Source organism: Accipiter gentilis, chromosome 22, assembly GCF_929443795.1.
Source record: "Accipiter gentilis chromosome 22, bAccGen1.1, whole genome shotgun sequence".
NCBI classification, from domain to species: domain Eukaryota; kingdom Metazoa; phylum Chordata; class Aves; order Accipitriformes; family Accipitridae; genus Astur; species Astur gentilis.
The window spans coordinates 3,416,083-3,439,752 of NC_064901.1; the positions used below are offsets into that span (position 1 = coordinate 3,416,083).

The 23,670-nt window shown below is 53.5% G+C and overlaps 1 protein-coding gene across 4 annotated transcripts in view; it reads right to left on the reverse strand.

Moving 5' to 3' along the window:
* Positions 1 to 2,134: 2,134 nt before the first annotated feature.
* The window catches only part of JDP2 (Jun dimerization protein 2), a 56,999-nt gene continuing 35,463 nt past the window's right edge, over positions 2,135 to 23,670 (reverse strand). Inside the window, exons 1-4 of one of the 4 annotated variants that reach the window (XM_049825818.1) lie at positions 21,685 to 21,706; positions 8,981 to 9,204; positions 4,059 to 4,163; positions 2,135 to 3,198 (exon numbers count right to left, since the gene is read on the reverse strand). In XM_049825818.1, coding sequence (XP_049681775.1) covers positions 3,013 to 3,198; positions 4,059 to 4,163; positions 8,981 to 9,181 — 492 coding nt within the window. In that variant the 5' untranslated portion in view covers positions 9,182 to 9,204; positions 21,685 to 21,706 and the 3' untranslated portion in view covers positions 2,135 to 3,012. Of the gene's footprint in view, positions 3,199 to 4,058; positions 4,164 to 8,980; positions 9,205 to 13,865; positions 14,401 to 19,980; positions 20,095 to 21,684; positions 21,707 to 23,670 lie in introns of those variants that run through there. The other 3 variants (XM_049825819.1, XM_049825817.1, XM_049825820.1) reach the window with 3 other exon arrangements.

A 23,670-nucleotide genomic window follows, 5' to 3' on the forward strand; every position in this document is an offset into this window, starting at 1 on the left:
GCTTTCCCATTCAACACTCACAGGCTGTGGCTTACAGGGCAGACGCCCAAACCCTCCGCTTTAACTTCATTGGGTCCTAGCCTATCCAAGTCCCCCAAAAAGAAATGCCCTAAACTGAGCGGCAAACCCCTTGGTACTGAGTAAAATGCAGCAAAAGGCCGTTCAGGGGATATACAGGAGACCGGGCAAAATCCTACCTGGGCACTGCCAGGGCTCAGATAGCTCCTGCCTCAGCCTTGGCTGGAGTAGCTGAGCATTAAACTGATGTAGATCCACCACTCTGCTGCTGCTGCTGCTGCCGCCTTTGCTGGCTGCTTCTAACGTGCTCGGTTTCAAAGGGCACCTTATATTTCTCTTTCAAGCCAGGTGCTTTCATAGCAGGAAGTTTTACTGCAGTGTGGCCATTTGCCAGAGTAGGGCCATCGCCTGCACCCGTGGCACTGCCAGTGCTGCTGGAAGGTGCGTGGCAAGTGGGTGAGAGTCTCCTCACATAGAAATGAGTACACAGGCTCTCCAGGTGAGTAAAAAAGCATGAGATGGCTGTGGCCAGACCATCTGACATCCCACAGGGAGCTCCCGCTGACCACCAAAGAGGAAACTGATACTTGCAAGAGCCTGGAAAGACATTACCATGTACACTCTGCAGAGAGAAATAAAGTCCTGAAGAGAGAAGGAGGCCCAGTAAGTGCTCTGTGTCCTTTCAGCAGAGCTTGATGAGAAGCATCGTGTTCCTCAAAGTATAGATCGGCTCCTGACAGCAGGTCAGAAAGGGATCGGGTCTGAGCCACTGCTGCAGAGTCCAGGCAGAAGGAAGCACAGCAAGACAGCTGCTCAGCTTCAAGGGCTGCATGGCAGGCGGTGGGAGCCAGGCCAGACACTGCTTTTCTCCAAGAGCTTTGTTTCAGGTCCTGTCCTTGCACATCCCTCTAGAGCACCTCAGCCAACAATTCTTCCCAGGGCAAAAACTTTCCCTGTAACAGATCCAACATGCTCCACAATAAATAAGGCAGCTGGCAGCATTTTGGGAGGTCCCAAAGACAGAAGTTATGGAAAGGGAGGGGAAATCCAGGAAGAAAGTATGAAACAGGGAAAGGACTAATGTCAGATATCCCTGGAGGTTAAGGGTTGGAAAAGGAGGCTAGAGAAACATGCACTAGAGAAGCAGTCGTGCTCAGGAAAGACCTCCTCCCATGTTGTTATCACAGTTAGGTCAAGCTCATGTTCTCCCCAACACCGCTTCAGTGCTCCTGGCTGGAGTGTGCATCTGTACCAGATGCTGAAAGCTTCCTTCATTCGCAATTTGCATCAAAGTAGCCTCATCCACACTGATAATGGGTAGGACACCAACTGGAAGAAGACTGGGTGCACCACTGCTCCTCTGAGACAAGCCTCAGTGGTGCCCATGTGTGAGATGGGGTCTGCCCCAGTCCAGATCAAGGCACCATCCCACTGCCTTCATATCCAGAAGTCAGGAACGCAGCAATTAGTGTCAGGGCTTTGTTATTCACATGGGCATGCTAACTCTTCCAGTGCTAGCATATGGAGCACACCTGGCTGATTATCTTCTCAACCTCCACACCCCTGGGCTCAGCACTGGCCAAAGCCCAGGGCAAGCTTTAGGAGCCTTCCCAGCAATTCAGTTAGGGGCAAGGCTAGGAAACTGTAGAAACCCCGAGGAACTGTTCTCCACCTCCTTCTACAAGGGGATCACTACCACAAGGACATTGTGACAGCTCTCCCATCTCTTTCTTATCCCTGAAAGGAGTTCAAACTGCTGTATTCAGGCCTGAAACAAGAAGGACCACGTAAGGTCAAGATGGTCTCCCTGTCTCACACCTCTGCCTTTCCAGATGGCAAGCCATGCCCTGCCTGCCCTCTTCAGTGCCGCACTGAGCTACTTCTTGCTTGACAACGGTCAGAGCTGCCTCCAAGGTTCCTAGCTTCCCCAGGGTGAATTCCCCTGGCCCACAGCTGCTAACACAGAGAACCACCAAAAATGGCTCTGGGATCAGCTCCACCATCCCACTCAGCCATGAACGCACCCGGCACGGTCAGACCTGGCACATGCTACTGCAGTACCGAGCTCTGGCCATTGCCCACCGTGGCCTGACCCAGACAGAGCACAGGAGGATGGTGTATGTAAAGGTAACATTTACTGAGAGATACAGAACTGAGTATTATGAAGGACATACATGGATGGAGAGGGTAGCGACACCACTGCGGAGGGTGGCTTGGACCCCCTTCCCAGCATGCTGGGGAAGGGGCCGGACGCTACCAGACAAGTAACACAATGGAGATAACTGTGGCATATGCGTTTGTAACAAACAGACCATCATAACATACATTTCTATGGGATCACATCTAGTGATTATATAAATCCATATAGAGATCGCTGTATAAAAACTTTGTAAAAAATACTTTAAAAAAAGTGTAAAAATGTGCATTCAAAAGCACGGCCGACACGGACAGCTGGGCTGTAAACATTATACTGAGAGTGTGCTTGTGGGGGGCGCCTGCGCCACCAAGCCCCGACAGGCCTGCCCACCAGACGGGGCTGCGTCAAGTGTTGCGGTTCTTGGGTTGGGGTTTCCCTCCGGAGCGTGCGCCAGGACCAGCGGCAGCCTCTGGGCAGGGCACCAGCGGGCACCCCGCGGCCGCCGCTCCTCCGCCTGCGGCCCCTGCTCCCCACAGGGTGCGTGGTCCTCGCAGGACGTTCTGCGGCGGCGTGGGTCCCTGGGGCTGCAAGCAGGCTGAAAGGCCACGATGAGGTATCACAGGGAGGTTGCCCTCACCAGCGCCACTAGCCCTGCTCCCGGGTTCAGCCTCAGAGTACATGGTTGACAGGTTCCTGATCTTCTCTGTCCCTATATTTGTTTGGTCCATAGTTCCCAAGGAAGCCCACTGGGTCCTGGCTGCACCAGGCCTGGGTGCACAGTTCTTCATACAGTACATACATTAGAGACCCCAGAAGACCCTGCGCCACTGTCTCCTCCTCCTGGCCCAGTGCCACCTTCACTTCTTCTCTAGCTGCTCCAGCAGAGGGTTGGCTTCACTCTCGGGCGTCTTGATGCTGTCTGTCCGCACAATGCAGGTGGGACGGTGCCGGTTCAGCATCAGGATCAGCTGCTGCCTCTCCTGTTTCAGCTCTTCTATCTGGGCCTTCAGCTCAGCGTTCATGAGCTCCAGACGCTCGGACTCCTAACGGGACAGAAACACAACTGCATGTGACTTTACTCCCAACAGGACAAGATACAAGAAGAAACAATTTGGCCAACAAGCCATCTCTGCTCAGTGCTGCCCCTCAGCCCCTGCAGCGCAGGAGCAGCCTGAAGACCTGCCAAGGCACCAGCTCCCTCCAGGCAGTGCATCCCCAGCCCTGCTGCCTCGCGTTACCTAGTGCAACCACAAGGAAATACACAGCCACCTCGTAGGACAGGTCTCTGCCGCACCACAGCAAAACCCCTGCCTTGGCTGCTTTCCATGGTCTGGAAGGGTGTTTGGAAACAAACCCGCATTTAAGTTTTAACCCCCCATCTGCAAGGATCTGCTCTTGTGAAATGGCTCCTTGTGCCCCCGCTGTGTCATTTGCCCGTGTCCTACCACCCCTTGCAGAAGAGCAGCAAGGTGCTGCGAGAGTTTTTCTGCCTTGGGGTCATGGGTGAGAGGGCCTCTGGCCTCTGAACAGGGAAACCTTCAGGAATTTGGGCAAGGGGCCAGCATGCTGTTGGCTCCTGTCCTCTGCCACACTCCCACAGGTACTCCCTGCTCCAGCACTGAGGCAGGGACAGTATTAGCCCTCTCTCCCCCAAACCCAGAACCCACCTCCAGCCCTCTCCAGCCCTGGTACCATGGGCACCGGGATGCCACCACACATGGCCACCACTTTCAGCCTCATGGGAAGGAGGCAACGGGCCTGTATTTTCCCGGATAAGGGCACAGGAGAAGGCAAGGCAGAGGGCCAGTTCAGAAGGGAACATTGCCTGCAGCCAGGGCACCTTTCTAGGGGTGTGCCCCTGCCAAGGTCCCCACTGTGCCCTGGGACAGGTCAGGCCACCCACCCGCTGCAGAAACTCCGTCCTCTCCTTCTTCTTGTTACGACATCGCGCTGCTGCTACTTTGTTTTTCTCCCGGCGCCTTTTCCTCCTCTCCTCTTCCTCGTCCAGCTGCAATGAGAAGGAGAAGCCCAGGTCAGAGCCGGCAGGTGTGGGGCAGGGCAGGAGGTAGGGGTGAGAGCCTGGCAGCCCCACCAGTGGCAGGACAAGAAGAGAGGTGGTAACTACCCGTACCAGTGGCCACCAGCAACATGGTCTAATCCTCACCAGGAACCAGGCGTGGTGCCATCACAGCCTCTAACTCCACTCTGTGGGGACATGGCGGGGGGGAGACCAGTGTGGTGCCCACAGCTGGGGACCTGGCTGGCAGGGGACAGACAGCTCTTTGCAGGGCTGCTCCTTCCCTGAGAGAAGGCAGAAACAAGGGGAGTAGAGCCCCATGCCGCAAAGAGAGGCATAGTTTGTCACACAGACATCTACAGGCACAGCTCCGTGAGCATAGTCATTCAAAGCATCACACGTGCAGCCAAGGGCGAGAGGCAGAGAAACCTGAAAGATCCCCCAGCTGGGCCTGACTGTTCCCCCTTTTCCAGTACATGGGACTGCCTGCTGCAGCTTCAGCGCTGGCCAAGACACAGGGCCACCACAGTAAGGTGGGGACAGGTCCCACATCCCCTGTAAAGAAGCAGGACATGGCAGTGCCTGCGCTGTTCTCCGTGACTCAGTTGCTCTGCGCTGTCTGACTCAAACCACACAGGCCAGGCCAATAAGCCCTATGGGTTGGAAACCCATAATCAAAGTATTTAGGGATATTTACTACAAAGCCTGTATAAATGGCCTATGGCATGCTTGCATCCAAGAACCCAAACCAGCTCCTTCAAGAAAAATCTGAGTGCTGGAAAGCCCTGCAAAGTCAGCATCCAGGTTACACTTTGTAAGCATGAGTAGAGAAGAAAAGGTCCCCAGTGCCTTCATCCACATTTGGCCTGGGACTCCAAAATTTGAGATGTCATACTGAACTGCCTTGTTCCTATCAACTGATGGCACACATCTTTTCAAATGCAGTGGCAGCAACATTTGCCTTAGGAGCATTTCCACAGCCTATTTGCACCTTTTCTAAGGGCAGCTCCAGTCTGAGAAGGCAGGCACATCCTTCCCTTCATCCCTCCCTGAATCAGTGTGGTTGAGGGACACATCTCCTAGAGGAGCCTCTCACAGCACACACTATCTAAACACCCTTGTTGCTCTAGCACCTGGGCTTAGCCAGCTCAAAAGGTAAGTCACAGATTCCCAATGCCAAGGCCACAAAGTGGTGGTGGCAGTGGGGGTCCACCAGATTACCCCACATGTAGGTACTCCAGCAGTGCCTGCAGGAAACGAAAGCTGCAGGTACCTTTGTCCATGGCAAACTGCACACCTCTCACATTCACCGAGTCCAAAGCCCACTAATCAAAATATCTTAATGTGATGTGCAAGGACAGGATGAAACATTGACTTGGCAGAGTTAAGGTGAAGAGGTACTTTAAAGTAAGCTGCATGACCAATATGCAGCATGTAGCCCGCTTTAAAAGACAATGTCCAAGTTTTATAGCACTAATAGCTTTTGCATCTTCTCTACCTTACTTCCCAAGCATTATGCCAATGTTGCTATTTTAGCTGGGGCTAAAATGTTAAGCAAAGTCAGCACAAGCTATAAACTGATTCCCATAATGTCAGGCTGCCATCATTCCTTTTTCTTTGCCAGTGCAGTGCCATGGGGCATCATGCACCACACCTGGGAGAACCAGGATGGGAACTGCACTGATGCCCCCAAGTCCAGTTAGAAATGGCCAGCTCTCGCTACACCCATGTACCTCAGATGTGGCAGGTGTTAGCAGAAGTGACCAGCAAGGCTCTAACTCCATGCTCTGCTGCCTTTTCCTCCTGGCAGGACCAGGATACCCTGCAGCAAAGGCACAAGCAGCTCTTACAAAATTTCCACACAGAGTTCAAGAGGAGGTGGACATCAGGGTAGCCACCACTCCCCTCCGCACACTTACCAACAACTCATCAACCCCTTACATAGCTTCTTGGCCTTTTAGTTCAAGGACTATTAGGAGGGTGCAGACAGGGGATGTGCTCACAGCTCCAAAGCTCAAGAAACACACCCCAAACTTTCCTGCAAAGTACATCTTGGGTTGTAACAGGAACTGGAAGAGTAAACAGCAACTGCACAAGCCTTACAGTATCCCTGGGAACTGCCTGACACATTTCCATGCCCACGATCCTCCATTCAGTGAGAATCAAAGAAGAAGTGACCTGTCCCTGTCCCCTTCAGCTTCCCCACCACCCCACAGAGGGCCCACCAAGGGGCCGTGTCCTTTAGATGGGGTACAGATGCTCAAGGAGCATGGCTCAGCACAGATAGCAGCAGCTTGAACTCTTGGCTCTGCTTTTTGACCACAGCCCCTATAACTTCAAGAAAGCAGGTTTCCCCCTCTCTGCTTCTGCTTGATTTCAGTTCAAAAAAGTGACATGGCCCTGGTGCTGGGGGTTAGGACCCTACTCAGAGGCACAAGGAACAGTGATGGTGTATCACCCCACAGCATGTTTCAGTAGCCGATCTCCAGGGGAGCCCTGTGGGTAGAAGGTCTGGGGTTGCCTCCTGAATTGCTTCAGTCAGGAGCATCAGGGACCGAGGTGATCATCAGCCTGAGGGGCAGGGCTTTGTCCCAGAGGGAGCACCCCAGGCAGGTTTTGATGGCGGAGGAGCCCAGCAGCACCTGTCTCCAGCTGCCCCAAGAGGAGGGCAGGCTGCCCAGTGGGGCTGTCCACCACCCTGTGGGGAAGCCAGCGCCCACTGGGTGGGTTTTGCGCACCAGGGACAAACACCCCAGTGCCAGGAGACGCTGGTCCCCCAGCACAGCAGAGAAACTGCCTGTACCCCAGCTCGTGGGGAGCAGCCTGCCCTCCCGGGTGCCACACAGAGCATGGCATGCCAGTACCCAGTGTCCCCAGGCTCCAGCTCCCTGCAAGAGGAAAGCAGCTGCAGGCTGCATTGCAAAATTATGCGTGGGCAGCTTCTTGGCTACTCATGGGATAAGCAGCTACTGCTTCAGCTCCCCCAGGCTTTTGCTGCAGAGCCTGTGCCAGGGGCAGCTCCATTTGCTGTCCTCAACTCCTCAGCTTTACAGGCCATGCAGGGGAGGAACCGGCTGCAGGGAAGGCGGCTGTGTGGGAGCTGCCAGTGGATCTCCCCTTATCTTTCCTCCACATGGTGTCTCAACAACTGGCTGAAATGACACTCGGCTCTTCCAGTACCTGCTGCGAGGCGGAGCTGCCCTGTCCCTCTTATGCAGGGGCTAGTGAGACCACATCTCCATGCTCACCGAGCAAAAGCAGCTGTTGCAGGGCCAGCTCAGAGGTGCCCAAGGTGTCCCAGGAAAGGAGCTATGCCCAGGAAGACAGGAGAGCTACAGACACCCTCTTTCTTCCCCAACCCATGAAGGGAGGTGGGCATTGCACCCCATTTACTGCATGATACTCAGGCCAAGAGCTTGGGACAGCTGCCAACCCACAACTACTTTGCCCATAGAGGGACCAAAGCCATTAGCATCCCCAAGGCCCTTCTGATGGCCTCTCGCAGCATCCTAGCCTCAGTTCCTGCCATTGTGGAGCTGCCCAGTCCTTCCCCAGGTGATCTCCGTGGGATGCTGCACGAGCTGCATGGACACCCCTTGGGCACAGAGCTCCTGTGCAAGGTGATCAGATGGACTTTATCATACCAGTTCTCCCTGCAGGAGTCCACTGCAAGGGGCTGGGGGGAGGGAACTGGCACCCTCCCCGCAGGTGGGCCTGGGTGCTGTTGAGCTTTTGCCATAAGAGTTCGGCCAAATCAAGTGTCAGCACCATTTGGAGAGTGGGGTGCTTCCTGGAACTGGTGTTTTACCCCCTTCAGCTCACAGCTCATCACGGGCAGCTTTTCACATCATCTAGCACCTCCTCCTGACACCTCCAGGGAATGCACATCACCCCATCCTCACGCAGCATCATCTGAGGTACCTTCATGCAGCAGCAAATGCACTGTTCAGAAGGGTTGTTTATCAGACCTTCTGACAGCAGCCACCACCCTCGCTAACGTGGGGCCTCTGAACTGATGGGTTTCCACCTCCGTCTGCTGGCAGTGGGAGGTGCAAACACTACCACTACAGCAAGGGTCAAGGAGTCAAAGACTGGACAACCAAGACATGAGACAACCATGCAGGGAAAATGCTCTGCAACTGTCTCCCAAGTCCCTGCAGCCTGGTTCTGACACGCCAGCCTGCGGTACCGAGCAGAAGCTGCCCATCTTCCCCGTCCCACCAGTCCCAAGGTGAAGCTAGGGCCTCCACGGCAAGCAACAGGGCAGGGGCAGCCCCAGCCAGCAGCACCTGCGGTGCAAGCTGAATCACCGCTGCCGCTCAGCACCGCTCACCCACAGGCCTGGTCCCCACAGGAAAGGCAACACCAACACCAGCAGCACTAAGGGCTCGTCTGCACCAGAGATGGGATGAAAGCATTGCACGAGCCCTCTGACGGACTGCGCAGCTTCTCCTTTGGGTGCACACCCCGACCTAGGGACATGTTGGCTGTGCCAGACCCCACTCCGCAGGCAGGGTTTGAGTTCAGCCAGCTGCCAATGGTTGTGTGGGACTGGTCAGGTCTGGGACACGGAGGCCACCACTCCCAGCCCATGCCGCAGGGGCAGAAATTCAGGCACGGGGAAGAGGCAGCTGGTGGAGCAGCTGCCAACATATGTACACATCATCAAACAGGCAGCATGACATGCTCATAAAACACATTGCTGGCCACCCTGGCCGGAAATCCCAGCACAGGCAGGAGAGAGACCTAGGCAGGTGCAGGCAACAGCCCTGCAGGGCTATCTGCCGCCAGCAGACCCCAAGACTCACCTCACTTTTCACAGGCTGGGGTCTCTTCCCAAGCTTCACCTCCAGGAACTGGAGCGGCGAGATCATGGCCCCGATGTTGCGGATGTCGGCGTACTTCAGCTCCTCGGTGGTCAGGGCTGTGCTAGGTAGTCCCGTCAAGGGGCCGAGCCCAGGCAGTGCACCAGCCGTCAGGGACGGGTCGGGGATCTGCCCTGGCATCATAGCAGGGGAAACAGCTTCCTGGCCTGGAGGGAGAGTGAGACACAGCCCATTACAACCCAGTTACAAGGCCTCACGACACAGCACAAGCCAAATTTATTCTACAGTCCCATCACCTAACAGGCTGCGAACCAGGGAAAGCAGCCGCTCTTCCCCAGGGATGGCAAAGGCAAGCACTAAGCAGAACCTAGGTGATAGAAACCAAAATATATGAATCCTGCTAAGAAGGATACACTACTGGTGTGTAGATCAGGAAGGGAAGAGACCCGAGAGGCAAAGCACTAGAAAAACAGGAGCTAGCTGCAATGACAGTGATGTGGTCCCACAGACTACTGCTTTTGGTGGACCTTCCTCAGGAGAGCAGAAGATCAAGGCTTACTCTTAACTAAGTTTTGATTAATGTGTAGGTTATCAGGACAAGAAGAAAATGGCTCAAAGAAGACCACAATATGCCTTAGGCTAGATTTCTTCTGGGCAGGCTCAGCCTGCTGGTCAGGGCTGGGACACGGCACACAGGGACCAGGGATAAAACCACAAGAGAAAAACCTGCCACTGAACAAACATCTCCCAGCACAGACATGAGGAAGCAAAGGCTAGAGGGGAGAGAAATGGAGCAACGTGCAAAAGGCTTCTTCTACCAGCAAAGAAAAAAACCTGCAGCTCAACTGAGAATAGGATCAGGACAAACTTTGGCAAGTCACTCATAGGCAGAAGAAAGGGAGTTACCAGGAAACATGAAGGACAAGCAGCTAAGAGATAAAGAAATAATATTATACCTAAAATGGGAAGCCCAGAGAACTGGAGCTGTTATATCAGCCAAAAAGCAAAGGGAGCAGGTGGCTGTTGGCTACAGCACAAGTACATCCCTGCTTGTGTAACTGGCCTGGGACACTCACAAGTGACCCAGTTACAACATGCAGAGTCAACTTCTGTCCACACAGCAACCATTCCCCCCCACCCTCAACTCAACCACATGTTCCACTGCTTGTGCACTGCTCTCCTTGTTCTGCCCAGACACCCTGGTCCCCAGCATGCTCCAGGAGCCTCCAGGCATCCACCCCCTCCTGTCCCTGCACCAGGAGGCACCCATGCAGCAGGGACAGGGACCAGCGATGGCAGGAGAGAGAAACAGGCTAATGGAGTGGACGAACATCTCACTGCGCAGCTTCCCACAAGCACTAGAGCCGGTCACAAGGCAGGATTCAATGAGCAGTTGGGCAAACTCATGAAAGAGGGGTCCACAAAGGACCATCAGTCTGCACAGACTCCTGGAAGCTCAGACAGCACCAACTCCCAGAGTGAGGAGGTGCATTAAGCAAGGGATAACATGCACTTGCCCTGCTCTTTCCAAAGCATCCACTCTCAGCTGCTGAGAGACCAGGTAACAGGCAACGCAGACTTCAGGTCCAGGCAATACAGCTGTGCCAAGTAGAGGCACCCACGCGTTGTCAAGCCAGCTGCCACAGTTGCTCAGCACTTGCCATCTTGGCGTGCAAATCTATGTCAGTACCCGGCTGAACACTCAAGTAAAGCTGTATGTGAAATAGGACTGTTGGATCACAGAGTCACAGAACAGTTGAGGTGGGGAGGGACCTCTGGAGATTGCCTGGTCCGACCCCCCTGCTCAAGTAGGGTCAGTGGGAGCAGGTCAAACAGGGTTAATCATGACAAGCAGAGAAGTTAAGGATTTCTTGGCACTGGCACATCTCTTTACCTAGGATATTATTTGGTATATTTGTTCATGTGGAGGAACAGGAGATGAGCAGCAGAAGGGAAGGAAAGCCAATCATACAGGTTAGTCAAGGGTAGAGAGGCTAATGCAAGCTCCACAACTCCCAGCACAGGTGCTGTGCAAGCCATACGGGTGTGACAGACAAGGGGGTTTGCATCAGAGCACACCTACAAGCTGCAATATGCTGCTGTCATAGACTCTAATCTGCCACCAAAGAGGTCCAGGCGTCAGCACGAGATGTCCCCCAACAGAGTTTGCTCAGCCGACAGCAGCGGTGACCAATGGGACTTGAGAAAGAGCATGGAAAGCAAATGCAAGAAGACCATGACCATAAAGAGGTGGCAAGCAGGAATCCAGCCCTCTGCTCCAGTCGTCCTTCAGTAGGAGAGACCAGAAAGAATAGAGCAGGCTGGTGCTCAGCAGTGCTGGTATGCAGGAGGAGGAAGATGGGCCCAGGGAGGTGATCTGCACAAGAACATTAAAGCCTGAAAAGGAGAAGATGGAAAAGATAGGAGAGATGAGCAACTTCTGAAGCGAAGTGATACTACCTGATGAAATGGACTTCTGCCCATTTGGTGACAGAAGAGAAAGAGAAAATACTTGGTAACGATATTTGACCTCAGAAAAGGCTAGGCATCAAATTGTTGAGATTGCAAGGACCTAAACTGATCCAAAATATTCATTCTTCCATAGTGATCTCTAAACCAGCCAGCTGTAATTCCACATCTGCAGTGGCTGCTGAGTGCAGTGTCAGGAGATGCCCACTTGCAGCAGGGCTCTGAAGCTGCACGCTACCTCCTTCCCCTTCCTTTCAGGCCCACACACAGCTAAGATGCTTCACTCCTCCAGAAACTGGGCACCATCCTACCCTAGGCTGCACTCCAGACAGAAAAATGCAAAAAGTTATTTGGGGACTGTGCCTAAATCCCTACCATCTTCCTCAGAGACTGTCCCTCTCCAGCAGGAAAGCGCCAGGCCAGTGCGGTGGCATGGCAAAGGAGAGGTGACTGCAGAGGCTCTTCCCAGGACATACTGCCACAGGACTCAGCTGCGTGGAGTTAAATTCAGTCTACCATTTTGGGATAGCTGGACACACTGCAGAGCTAGTAATTTCCCAGCTGCTGCCACTAAGACGACATGCTGCGGCACCGGGGAAGAAGCCTGCCAACAGCAGCATGCCCTGGGCCAGCTGCTGCACTCCCCCTCCCCAGCAATCCCATAGATGTCCATCCTCAACTTAAACAGTCTGGGCTTAAGTAAAAATAATTTTAAAAAATAATAGTAAAAGTAAATGAACACCCTTTAGAAGTCTCCCTCCTGCAAATACCACATGTGAGCTGCTATGGCACACACTGATTTGGGGCCCTGACCCACCCTTTCACAGGCTTCAGGCTGGGAACTGACTTGAGCCCAGCACTGGATGCCTAAATCCATTCTGGACTTGGGGGACCTGGTTCTAATTTGTTGTCTTCCATCATGACATCCAGCTGGCAGCACCCAGGTACTGGGCTGGATAGTCCAGGTCCTCAGCTAGACAGAACTCAGGGTCACTGCAACTTATGAAATAAGGAGGGAGGAGAAATCTGTTCTCCACACTGCAGGACTACCTGGCCATCAAGCACCCCTCTGTACTCCTGAGCCTGGGGCAGCTCCCCAGGGACAACTGGCTAAAGATTTGAAAAAACATTGTGTTTTCTCTGGCCCACTTTTTCTCTCTACCTCTTTGATCTGGTAGCTTAATATGCCTTGAAATAGCCTCTGTACCAGCATGACATCAGGCATAGGTTGGAGTGAAGGAGCTGGCCCAGTACTTAACATGCTCTAAAAACTTATCCTAGATCCAGGGACTGCACTGCCAAAGCCCACATCACACCTGCATCAGTGTAAACTAAATCTAAAGCTGTTGAAACCAAAGCACCAGGAGCCACCTGGAAGAACATGAACCTGCACATTAAGATGAGCTGAGAAGTAGGTGGGAAAGGGGGAAGTGACTTCTACAACCAAGATCTTGCTCCGTGTCAGGACGCTCAGGAACACACTGAGAGCTGCCAAGAGTCAAGCTGAGTTAGACCTTGGAGAGGAACGTAAAGCCATTCCCAGCAGGGCTATAACCATGGAAATTAGAAGGGAACAAAGAGAGATGCCATCCCCCTCTGCAGAGCGGGGATGCAGTGACAGACCACCCTGCCCAGGCCTCGATGCCCCTCAGTCCCAGGCACTGTCACTCCCGGCCGATCGGAGGGACTCTCTTGTTCCACTCCTTTTGCCTCTTCCTCCTGTAAGAGAAGCTTTCCTTTCAACCCAAGTCCCAGATACTTTCAGCTTCTTTTCTGGTTAACGCTAGAGGTAAGAAGTTGTATTTCAATCATGTCAAAAAAGCCAAGGCATGTAATTCTGTTTAATACTTTGGTCTTCTTCCCGAGGCCGTTACCCTGGAATACATTGATATGCCTGCCTGTAGCTTCAGCATATTTCTACCACGTTTGCATGGTAGGGCAGAAATAACTTTGAAGTTCAAGATCTGAGTTTGACTTTTAAGTTGCAGGTTTTCAATAATCATGTCTTGCTGGATGGGGTGAATACGGCTGGTGCCTTGCCAATTCCCAATTCCTTTCTGGATATTCCCTTGCAGTGTTTATTATTTCTAAGGCCCTTGAACCAACTCACTTCTGTATTCCTTCACTTTCTAACACAGTGCTTTAGCTGGGATTCTTATTAGGTTTTTTTTCTTTTCATAACTGATTATTAACACAGTCTTTTTTTCCCTCAATGCCAGGCAGTCTTTCAATGTCCCCTTACACGAGCCGAGAAACGTTGTGTCTTCAGTAAAACCTAGCTTTCTGGTCTCCTGCGGCTGAACCACACAATTTCTGCATTGTATCAGCTATGCTTTTTCACATAATGAAGCCAACAGCAAAGCAAAGCAGCGAGGGGAAAGAGAACGTGCAGTCTTACATCTGACACTGGGATCTGCGTGACGCCAGCTGCTCAAGTTTACATTCACCGTAGCTGTGGCTTCTGCGCTGATGCTATTCATCATTTCATGCCACGACATCAAGATGCTCCAGAGTGAATTATGAGACAGAGAAGGCTTTCTTAAAACTTCAGTTCAGCGATGAGCAGCTTGTGTCATTCAATGCTCTCTTCCACATCTATCCTCACAGCAAAAATCTGGTCAACACGTGATTTCATGGGTCAAAATTCAGTTTGCATTTCCTTAGCTTTGCCTCTATACTCCCCTTGTTCCGGTTAAAATGCTGTAACACAAGACTTGACCTCTTGCCAAAATGTCTGTAAACCCTCTTAATTATTACAGTCACTTTTGCATCCTTGCTTTGGCACTGTTCTTGTTGTGGTCTTGGTCAACCTCAGGTCAGCCTCAGTTATTTTATTTAGCAGTCTCATCCCCAAAAAGCTGACAACAGTACAGCTTCCTTTGCTCACCTTGGTTTTGCTGCATCTTTCCCATCAGTGATGAGTGTTTCTGTGCTTTGTCCCCCAATTATGTCCTTATGGTCAACAGTCTGTGACACTGGTTGATTTAGTAATTCTTAAAGGCAACACCCATTACTCATAGTTTTTCTCCTATTGCCGGGGTCTGCTATCTTCTGGAGCCCACGACTTAGTGGGAAGAAGCTTTACTAAGTTGTTACTGTCCCACACTGTTGCTCAGCTTCCTCAGTGAAACTGTCCCTGCATACCCTCCTATTCTTTCTCCTGCAGTTCTAATCTTCATTTGCTTGGCGTTTTTTTTTCTTCCCATACTGGTTTTGCTGTAGCTTTTTCTGGGGACTCTTTTTGTTTGTTTGTTTTAGGGAGCTGATGTTTGCACAGCACTTAGGGCATAAATCTAACATGTGTAGGCATAATCCACGTAACCCAGTGTCCCCAGGGGCTTGTGCTCCAGTTCCTAGCCTGCATGCACACCCCTCCTGCCACCTCTTCAGTGCTATTCTTACCCACGGACTAAAACTGGCACAGGAATGCCTACCTGTGCTGAAATCATACATTCATTTCCCTGTGCAGAAATGGCCTTGCTTTGTATCCACTGTTCCCCCAGGACCATCCTATGCATCCTCACTTACCCAGAGGTGCCGTTTGCTTCTTTATAAACCCAAAGCAGTTGCTGCTGCTGTGTCAACAGTATCATCATGCAGAGAGGATCACAACAGCCCAAAGCAAGCTCCGACAGTCACACTTCAATTTAAATTGCCATTACTGTCTTATCTCTGTTGTCAGCTTCCTTGGCAAGTGAGGGCTGTTTGCAACCTTATTTTTGATTTTGCTGTCTGTAGATCATGGTTTCTTCCAACGTAAGGTATTTTATACTGTCTGACATCTGCAATGGTTGATCCAAGTACCCTTCCAATGCTCAGAGAGCCAGTCTAGCACCTAATACTGCCAGCCAGCAGATTCTGACACTCTGTAAATACCAGCATGTTTCTCTTTTGCCCATGTTAAGTGCTGCACTAAGGCAAAGTCTGTCCTACCAGCCCTTCTCCATGCTGCCTGAAAAACCAAGGCCATGCTTGCCTGTTGTCCTCTCACTCCAGGCTCAACCTGGGTGCCTGCCATTACTTGTCAGCTGCCACACATCGGACCACTGCCAAAGTCTGCAAGCCACCATACAAGCAATCTTTGATCTCTTCATCAGTGTGTTAGCACTTAACATACTATTGCCATTTGTATCTACTGTCTTGGAGCACTTAAGTCACAGCAATTAGCCTTTCATCTGCTCCTTGCCAACAGGCAATAATTCTGCTGTGGAGATCAAAAGTAATGCTACCATCCATGAGAAGCAACTTCTGGTTCCTTAGATTTTACCACGGCTTTATTGTCATTTTTTACTTTTTTTAGCTCCTGGCTATCAAGTTCACTCAGCCTGCATGTCATACATTGCATCTTTCTAGTTCCTTCTGTTGGCAGAAGGATGATTTATATGAAAGCCCTTTCCTAACATCCCAACTTCTCATGCCCCAAGAATGTAACTTCCTAAACAAAGACAGGGCAGTTGCCTATCACTCCTTTGAAGCACAGAGCCACTTGCTTTTTTTCTATCTGGACTCTTCTGGCTGGGGAGACTGCAGCATGCTGAGGGTCACTGGAGCCTACAGACCTCCCTCCACTTCAAGGTTCAGCCCCCAGTGAGTGCCACATTAAGCACAATGAAGTTGAAGGCAGAAAGCCACTACCCCATATTCCCAGTGCCACAAGTACCTAGCCATGAAATTACAGTTTTCTTCTGTTGTCTAAAATGCAATACTCTCCCATTGCCACACAAACGCCATCTAGTCTAGAGGAGTCTGATGTATCTAGTTTTGATTAGTACCTTACAGCAGGTCCCCCCCCCATCTCCTGTCTAGCTTCTTCTGGTCTGCATTGTTAAAAGCAGTAACTTGCAGCGCCAGAGCCAAAGGCCACACTGATCAGTACCAAAGTTATTTGCCAACCATCAGAACACAGCAGCAGCCAAGCCCTTTGGTTGTAACCAGTCTTTTCAGATACCCATGCAGTAGTGCTGGCAAACATGGACTTTAACAACAGCCACTGTGCATGCATTCATTCATCTGCTGAACCTGTTGATGCCAAGGAACCCACCACCTGTGGTGTACTGAAGAGCTGCAGTGACACACGCTGGGAAAAAACTGTGGATGCTCTCTATTTACCAAGGACCTAACATAACTTAGTGTTTTATGGCATCAGGGAGATTACCCTTTATTTAAAGGCCAGTTTAAGGCACGATGACAGCATGGCTTACCAAGTGCACTGAGCTGCAGCATGCCACTTCAGTATGCTAAGACACCGTAGTACCTCACTAACCTCCACACTCCACTTCCATCCCAAGAGGAAGAGACAGCTCCTACGACCAGGCCCTGAGTTTGCAGGGCCAAAGAACCATCTGTGCCCTTCCCACAGACAGCCCCAGCTACTGCCCTTGCTGTTCCCTTCCTCCCACAAGCAACCCCATGTGGTGGGAGAAGAGCTGCAGGGTTTGTGAACACCCGTTCATGTAATGTCCCATCCCTAACTCCCAAGCTTCAGTGAGTGAACTACAGGGCTACAATACTGAAGAAAGGAAGGAGCTGTGAAGGACAGTTGCTGGGGAGATGGAAGTCTAAACCCATTTTGTGAGTGGGAACAGTCTGGCTCAGTCCTGCACATCTAGTTTCACACAGATGGCATGAGGAACATCCGAGTCATTCACAGACAGAAGGCTATGAAAACCTTTCTGGAAACCAGAATGCAGAGAGCCTTGCTGCCTCCCGCTTCTCCATCGGGGAGGCACGCAGCTCCCTGCACTGTACCCACAGGGCAGCCTGGAGCGGACAGCCTCTCCTCAGCAGAACTGCAGTTTTGCAGCCCCCCACCCAACTGAGTCACACCATCAGGCCCCCACACCTGCCTGTCTAATGCTTTCTCTCCTTGTCCCCATTTTGAGGAGGGGGGATCCTGGTCCTCCAATCCTCAGCTTTAGAAATACACCCCCCCCCCCCTTTGCCATTAGCAAAGCAGTCAGCTCACAGTTCTTTTTCCCTGAGCATTTTCCTCCATACCTTCACAGGGTAGTAAAAAGCTCTAGTTTAGCATTACACTGCCCCCACCACTGCAATGCAGCGATTGACTTGTAAGCAACCTGTGACAGCAAGGTTTTGTACAGCACCTAGCATAGCAAGGCTCCTCTATTGCAATAATTAATTGCAATAACTGCAAACAATTGCAATTAATTATTACAGTATTAGAGATTGCAATTAATTATTTGTGGCAGACGTTTAATAATGCTGCACCACCCACTGGACGGCAGTACAGAGCAGAAAGGTAAAAGCTATCCTATTTCTGCCTGAAGCAGCTCAAAGGGATTTGAGGAGGAAGGAATATCCTGGTCTGAGCTAGGCTGCAGCTCAGACACTGAGGCTAATGACCGACTTGCTGAAATCCCCCAGGACCTTCCATGACCACATGTGGTCAGGGCTGGAATCTTCTTCAAGAAGACAACCCTACTCCAGCACAGAGCTCTGCTCTCAGGGGCCAAGGATGGCCTCAATGATGAGAGGCCCCCCCTTACAAACTCTCAAAATTATGCCCTGAACGCCAGGGTCATCCATAAAGACCTCTAATCCATATAAAGACCACCTCTGGCTAGTTTGCAACAGCTCTGCCCAGCTGAGAGGCCCATATAGACCTTCAGCTCCCTGGCTGCATATTAAAATAGCCTGCAATGTTTGGATTGATACTCTGGACAGTCTGAGCAACTAAGAAATCCATGCAAGCAGCCAAAGATAGAGGGCATCAGGTTTGCCATGCCCCCCGATCCTTGCTGCACTGGCACTGCAGGACACATGCAGGCTGGCACGGGGTCCATGCCACACACCAGGGCCAGGTCCACAGGGAACTGCATACTGCAGTGAAAAGAGCCTCTCAACAGCTTCACGCTCAAGACGCCGCGTGCTGCCAAGTACCTGGCCCAGGCAATGCAGCTGAAGTAGCAAACACTAGCACAGGGAAGGAGACAGCAGAGCAGATGCTCAGTCCTGCCTGTGCTTGAGCAGCCTAGCTGGACACACTGCTCAGATGGAGAGGGCAGGAGGAAGAAAGAGGTGTGAGGGAGTACCTACTCTTCCTTGGCAAGGACTGCAGGACAGAGACCTTTGCATCCTGTAAGGACAGAAACGCTCAACGCTCAGCCGTGAAGAGGAGGGAGAAGCTTCCATAGGTGTCTCAGCAAGGAGACAGAGGCAGCAACCTGCACATTAACTCTCAGCAGATCTTGTTAATCCCCCAGACCCCAGGAACCTGGGACAACCAATAGCTGCTTGACATAGGGACGGTTTGGATGGCAGCTCCCGCACCCACCCACTCACCCCGCAGATGGGCAGGTTTTTGGTTTTGTGGTTTTTTGTTTTTTTTTTTTAAATCCCTAGGAGTCATACTAAGAATCAGAACTCCAACAACTGGCATTCCCAGATGTCCCCACACAAGCACTCACCAGCAATTTCCCAGTGCAGACTCTGGCAACAGCCTCCAGATAGAGTTTTTCATGCAAGTTTTCTCAAAACTAGCTAAAAAAACCTGGTCTGAGCTGCAGAAGCATTTGTTTCTGCTGAGCTCTCGGAGCCCAAACACACACACACGCACACACACACAGTTTGGCAGCGGTTGTGTTCCAGGGCTGGTAATACAAGCCATGGAGCAGGCTGCCAAGACAAGCAAGAGAACGAGCCAGGCCCCGTTTCATTGGCCACCATACGCTGCATATGGCCCTGGAACCAGCCAGCACAGTGTTCTCACCCTCCTTGAAGGCATAGGAGACCCTGTGTTTTCAAATACACCTCCACAGGGCCTTCATTAAAGGAAAATGGAAACATAACGTGGCTCTCGCTCTCTTGGTATTTCTCCCTTTCCCCCAATTTGCTCTCAAACCCATTTCCCTCCCATGGAAAAAAGAAAAGCGCCTCCTGGAGCAGACCGTGCAAAAGAATGCAACTTCCATTCAACTCCACGCCTGACTGCTAAAGCGGACTCGGGACGGAGCGGTGGGGGAACCTCCAGGGCCCCTTTCCTTCACCAGGGCCCCGCGGGCTGGGGGCACGGCTCACCGCAACGCCAGCCCTCCCCGCGCCGCAAACCCGGCGGCCGGAGGGACTCCGGGCCGCTCCCTCCCCTGCGCGCCCGGCCGACAGGTGAAGCGGAGGCAGGGCAGGGCACCCCAGAGCGGGGAGAGGCCGCTCCCCACCGCCCCGGCAGCGGATCAGGGCGGGGGGCGGCAGCCCACTGCCAGGCACCCCCGCAAGGCAGCCCTAGCCCCCGCGCGTAGCTGGCTGCGGGGGTAGCAGCCCTGCCCTGAGCCGCCCGGGCCGCTCCCCCCGCCCCGCCCCGCCCCGGAGGGTCTCCCCACACCTCCGCGGTGCGCCCGCCCGGGGGCGGCCGGGCCCCCCTCGCCGCCCGGGGGGCAGCGCCTTGCCCGCCGCCGCGGGGTGCCGGGATGCTCCCTCCGGGCGCCCCCCCGCCGCCCGCAATCCCGGCCCGCCCGGCGCTCCCCCCCCCCCCCCCTCCCGCCCGCGCCCGCACCCACCGTGCAGGGGGACCGGGCTGCCGGGGTGCCCGCGGGGCCCGGCCGCAGGGGCCGGGCGCAGGCTGCAGGCTCAGCCTCGCCGCCTCCGCCGCCCGGCTGCGCGGCGCTGCCCCGACCCCCGGGCCCCGCCGGGTGCCGATGTCGCCGGTACCGGCCGCCGCCGGGGCGCCTTGGCCCGCCGCCGCCGCCGCCCCCCACCGCCCCGGTGCGTGCCTCCCGCAGGCTGTGGCGGGCGGCGGGGTGGGTTGCATCAGCCCCGGTTATATAGCGGCCCCTGGGCTGCGGGGAGGGGTCGGGAATGCGGAACCGGCCGGGCTGCCAGCGCCACACGTCAGGGAGGGCGGGGGAGCGCGGCCGCGGGGCGGGGAGCGCCGCGCAGGGGTGGGACCAGCCGGGGCACCGGCACCCCGCACCCCGGCACCCCGCGCCCCACAGCCCGGCATCCCCGCATCCTGCACCTCGGGACTCCGCACCCGCCACCCCTCGGCACGCCTGTGCCCTCCCAGCAGGCAGCCCCGGCGCCCCCCCGGCCCCTCCGCACCCCGGCACCTCGGCACCCCCGACCGGCTGCGGGCTGCCCCCCGCGCTCCTTTCCGCGCTCTCCCCCGCTCTCGGCTCCGCGCGCCCCGCCCCCGCGCACGCCAGGACCCGCTCCCGGGCAGCCCCGGCCACCCGGCCCGGTGCCGCCGCAGCCCTGTCCGGGCCAGCCCGCAGGGGCAGGCTCTGTGCGGAGCCCCCGCTCCTCAGTCCTGCACCTGGGAACGTGGAGGCAAAGGGCCGGAGACGGTGCCCAGGGCCCCCCAGCGCCCGCCCCACCTCACCCAGGGCAGCAGAGACACAGGGGCAGGGAGGGCTGCAGGGCAACCCCGCTGCCCTGCGGAAGCGAGCTCCTTCTCATCTCATCCCACCCCAGGCTGGCCTGCTCACGCCCCACATGATGCTGTCTCCCCCCCCCCCCCCCCCCGTACACGGGTCAAGGGCTGTCAGCCCCAGCTCTGCCGAGGAGCCGGGAGGAAGCAGGGGGGGGTTCAAGGCTCCCCTGCCCGGCTGCTTTGGTCTTCTTCCCTTACTGTCACCGGGACATCCCAGGAGGTACGTTGCCCGGGGCACAGGCGTGCTCATGATGCCCCGTGCTCTAGCACCACGGTGTCAGGTGGAGATGGGGGAGCAGGGGGCAGACTGGGGCCTTCCTGATAACTTATTTGCATGGATTTGAATTGTCTCCTTCCTCTTTCTCCCTAACATTGTCCTCTTCCCACCTGCATCTGCCAAACTGTTCTGGGAAGCGAAGCTCTGCACAGCCGCAGGGCCATGCTGGACCTGCCACAGGTACTGCATGCTCCAGGGCTGTTGCTCCTAAAGCCTTTCAGGACAGAAACACTCCTTTTTTTTTTTTTTTAGAAAGAAAAAATACTAGAGTGGTTAACAAAACTACCGGGCTGAGCGGCACTACCCAGCTCCCTCTGCCTGAACCTATCCCCAAAGGAAATGGGGAAAGAGGAGAGACGTGTCTCCCAAACAGGATGAACCACAGTGAGGTCTCGCGACCAGCAAATTCCTCTGAGACCTCTTGTGTGTCCCTGTGCCCTGTGGGCAGGTCATTACAGACAAGAGGAGTCTGTCATGGAGCTGAGCAGTACTGCTGTCTCTTTGACCTATCCTCCCCACCTACCCAGCTGCACAGAGAGGCACCATCCACCCTACCTTGTGTTCCTTCTCCTGGCTTGTCAGTCATTGTTTCTTTTCAGCATTCACCAATTCCATTTCTTTTCACCACAATTCAGGCTATTCATCATCCACAATGTCTCACCGCCAGCGCTTCCGGCCTTGTCCTCTTCATCTGTGTCTCAGCCAGAGAAAGAGAATTCAGCTGGAGACCTGGGACTGAGCAGGAACAGGGGACCAGAAACACTGCGTTCAGTGTACTTTGCCCAAGTTGTCCTACAGAAATAGGTAACAGCCAGGCTCGGCAGGATATTGCACACATATCCTCATTCCTACTCTCCTCGTGCTGTTGTTCTTTTATCTTTTTGTCTTCAGAAAGGCAGAATACTTTCTCTACACCTTTGCAATAAAAAACCCCAATATTTCTTTAATCTTGGCAGCTCATCTTGGGGGGAAGGGAGAAGTACGACCTGAGATGTATTTTTCCCCTATGCATTTCTTCACCTTCCGAAATCAGATAGGACAGACTTTTCTAGTGCCTTAAGCTGGAGGGATCCCAGTGCGGCTGACAAACAACATCTCTCTCTAGCAATTCACACAAGTTGCCTTCAGGGCACGGCAGCTCCCTCACAACAGCTGTGTCCTGAGGGAAAGAAGAGGGAAAACCAGGGGGATTTCGGAGGAGGCTGATGACCTGGCTGAGCAAGGTCCAGTCCAGCACATGGTTCCTCCTGCAGCCCTTCCCTGCCCTGGGGAAGGTGGGAAAGTGCCATTTCCCCTTCTCCACTGGAGGCTGGAAGAAAGACAGCTCTCTCTGCTCTGTCTTCCACTGGTTTTCCCTTCTTCATTTCCCTTTCTGGAGTGGGCAGAGCTGGGAGATCTCACTGAAACATAGACACCTACAGCCCCAGCCTCGAGTACTGACTGCTTCACGTGCGCTCTTCCCCCACCAGCCAGCCCCCATGGGACAGGAGCAGGGACCCCACACCTACCAGTCTGTATATGACCAGCACTCGCAGCATGTTTGCAGTGAACTGATTTCAAAGATGTGTACCCAAGACTGCACTGAAGAAGGTCGGGAAGCAGGGAGGACAGGGTATAGCTGAATCCCACCCTTTGGCCTACAATGCCTTTCCTTCCCTGCTTCCCCTCTGCAGGTCCTGGGGGCAGCTGAGCCTCCATTATTATGATAATCCAAGTTAGTCCTAATTGGGACTTAACTGTTGAAGAGCTTAGTTCCAGGGAAGCATCCTTGTTCGGGACAGTGCTTACGCACATATTTACAGGGACAAACTTGCATCATTCTTTCTTGAGTTGGGAACTCTTGTCTCACAGGGGAATTTTCCTTGTTCTTGCAGCCGCCTGTGCTTGAACTGTTCTTTTCCCAAGCTGGGTTTTGCCTCATGTAAACACCAAACATGTTTACTTTTCAGATAGTTTCATTCGGGCTAGAAAAGGCATAAGAATTCATTGAGAATTTGTGGCTTCAGTGGGTAAAAGTGAACAGAAAAGTCACCATCAACAGGCTGCTCGCCGAAGGATGCAGAGTGGTCGGGTAAACATGGCTGGCCCTACCAGGGCTGGTCAGTCTTGCCACTGCTGTGGAAACATGCACTGACAAAGACAAATTAACAAAGTGGGAATGGCAGCATCTGCAAGGGAGACAAGAGTGGCTGAGAAAAAAAGCAAAAGTTCCACTGCAAAGAATATAAAAAGCTGTCGGTACCTTGCCACTTGGAAGATGGCTTTCTCCTCGGACGAAAGGGGTAATTTGCATATTTTTGTCCAAAGTAAAGTGTGTGGAAGGTGAAGGCTCATGGATGTGGAAACAACAGCCCCTGCAACACAACACAGGGCTGGAAAGTTATCAGAAACAGAGCAAACTCTAGAGCAAAAACAGAGCTCTACCAGCAGAGGAGTTTGATTGCAAAGGAGTTGCTCTCAGTCCTTGGGAAAAGCCTTTGCTTCTTGCCTGCCAGCATGCGTTTCTCTGCCTTCCCCATGTGGATGAACTGTGCGGCTCAT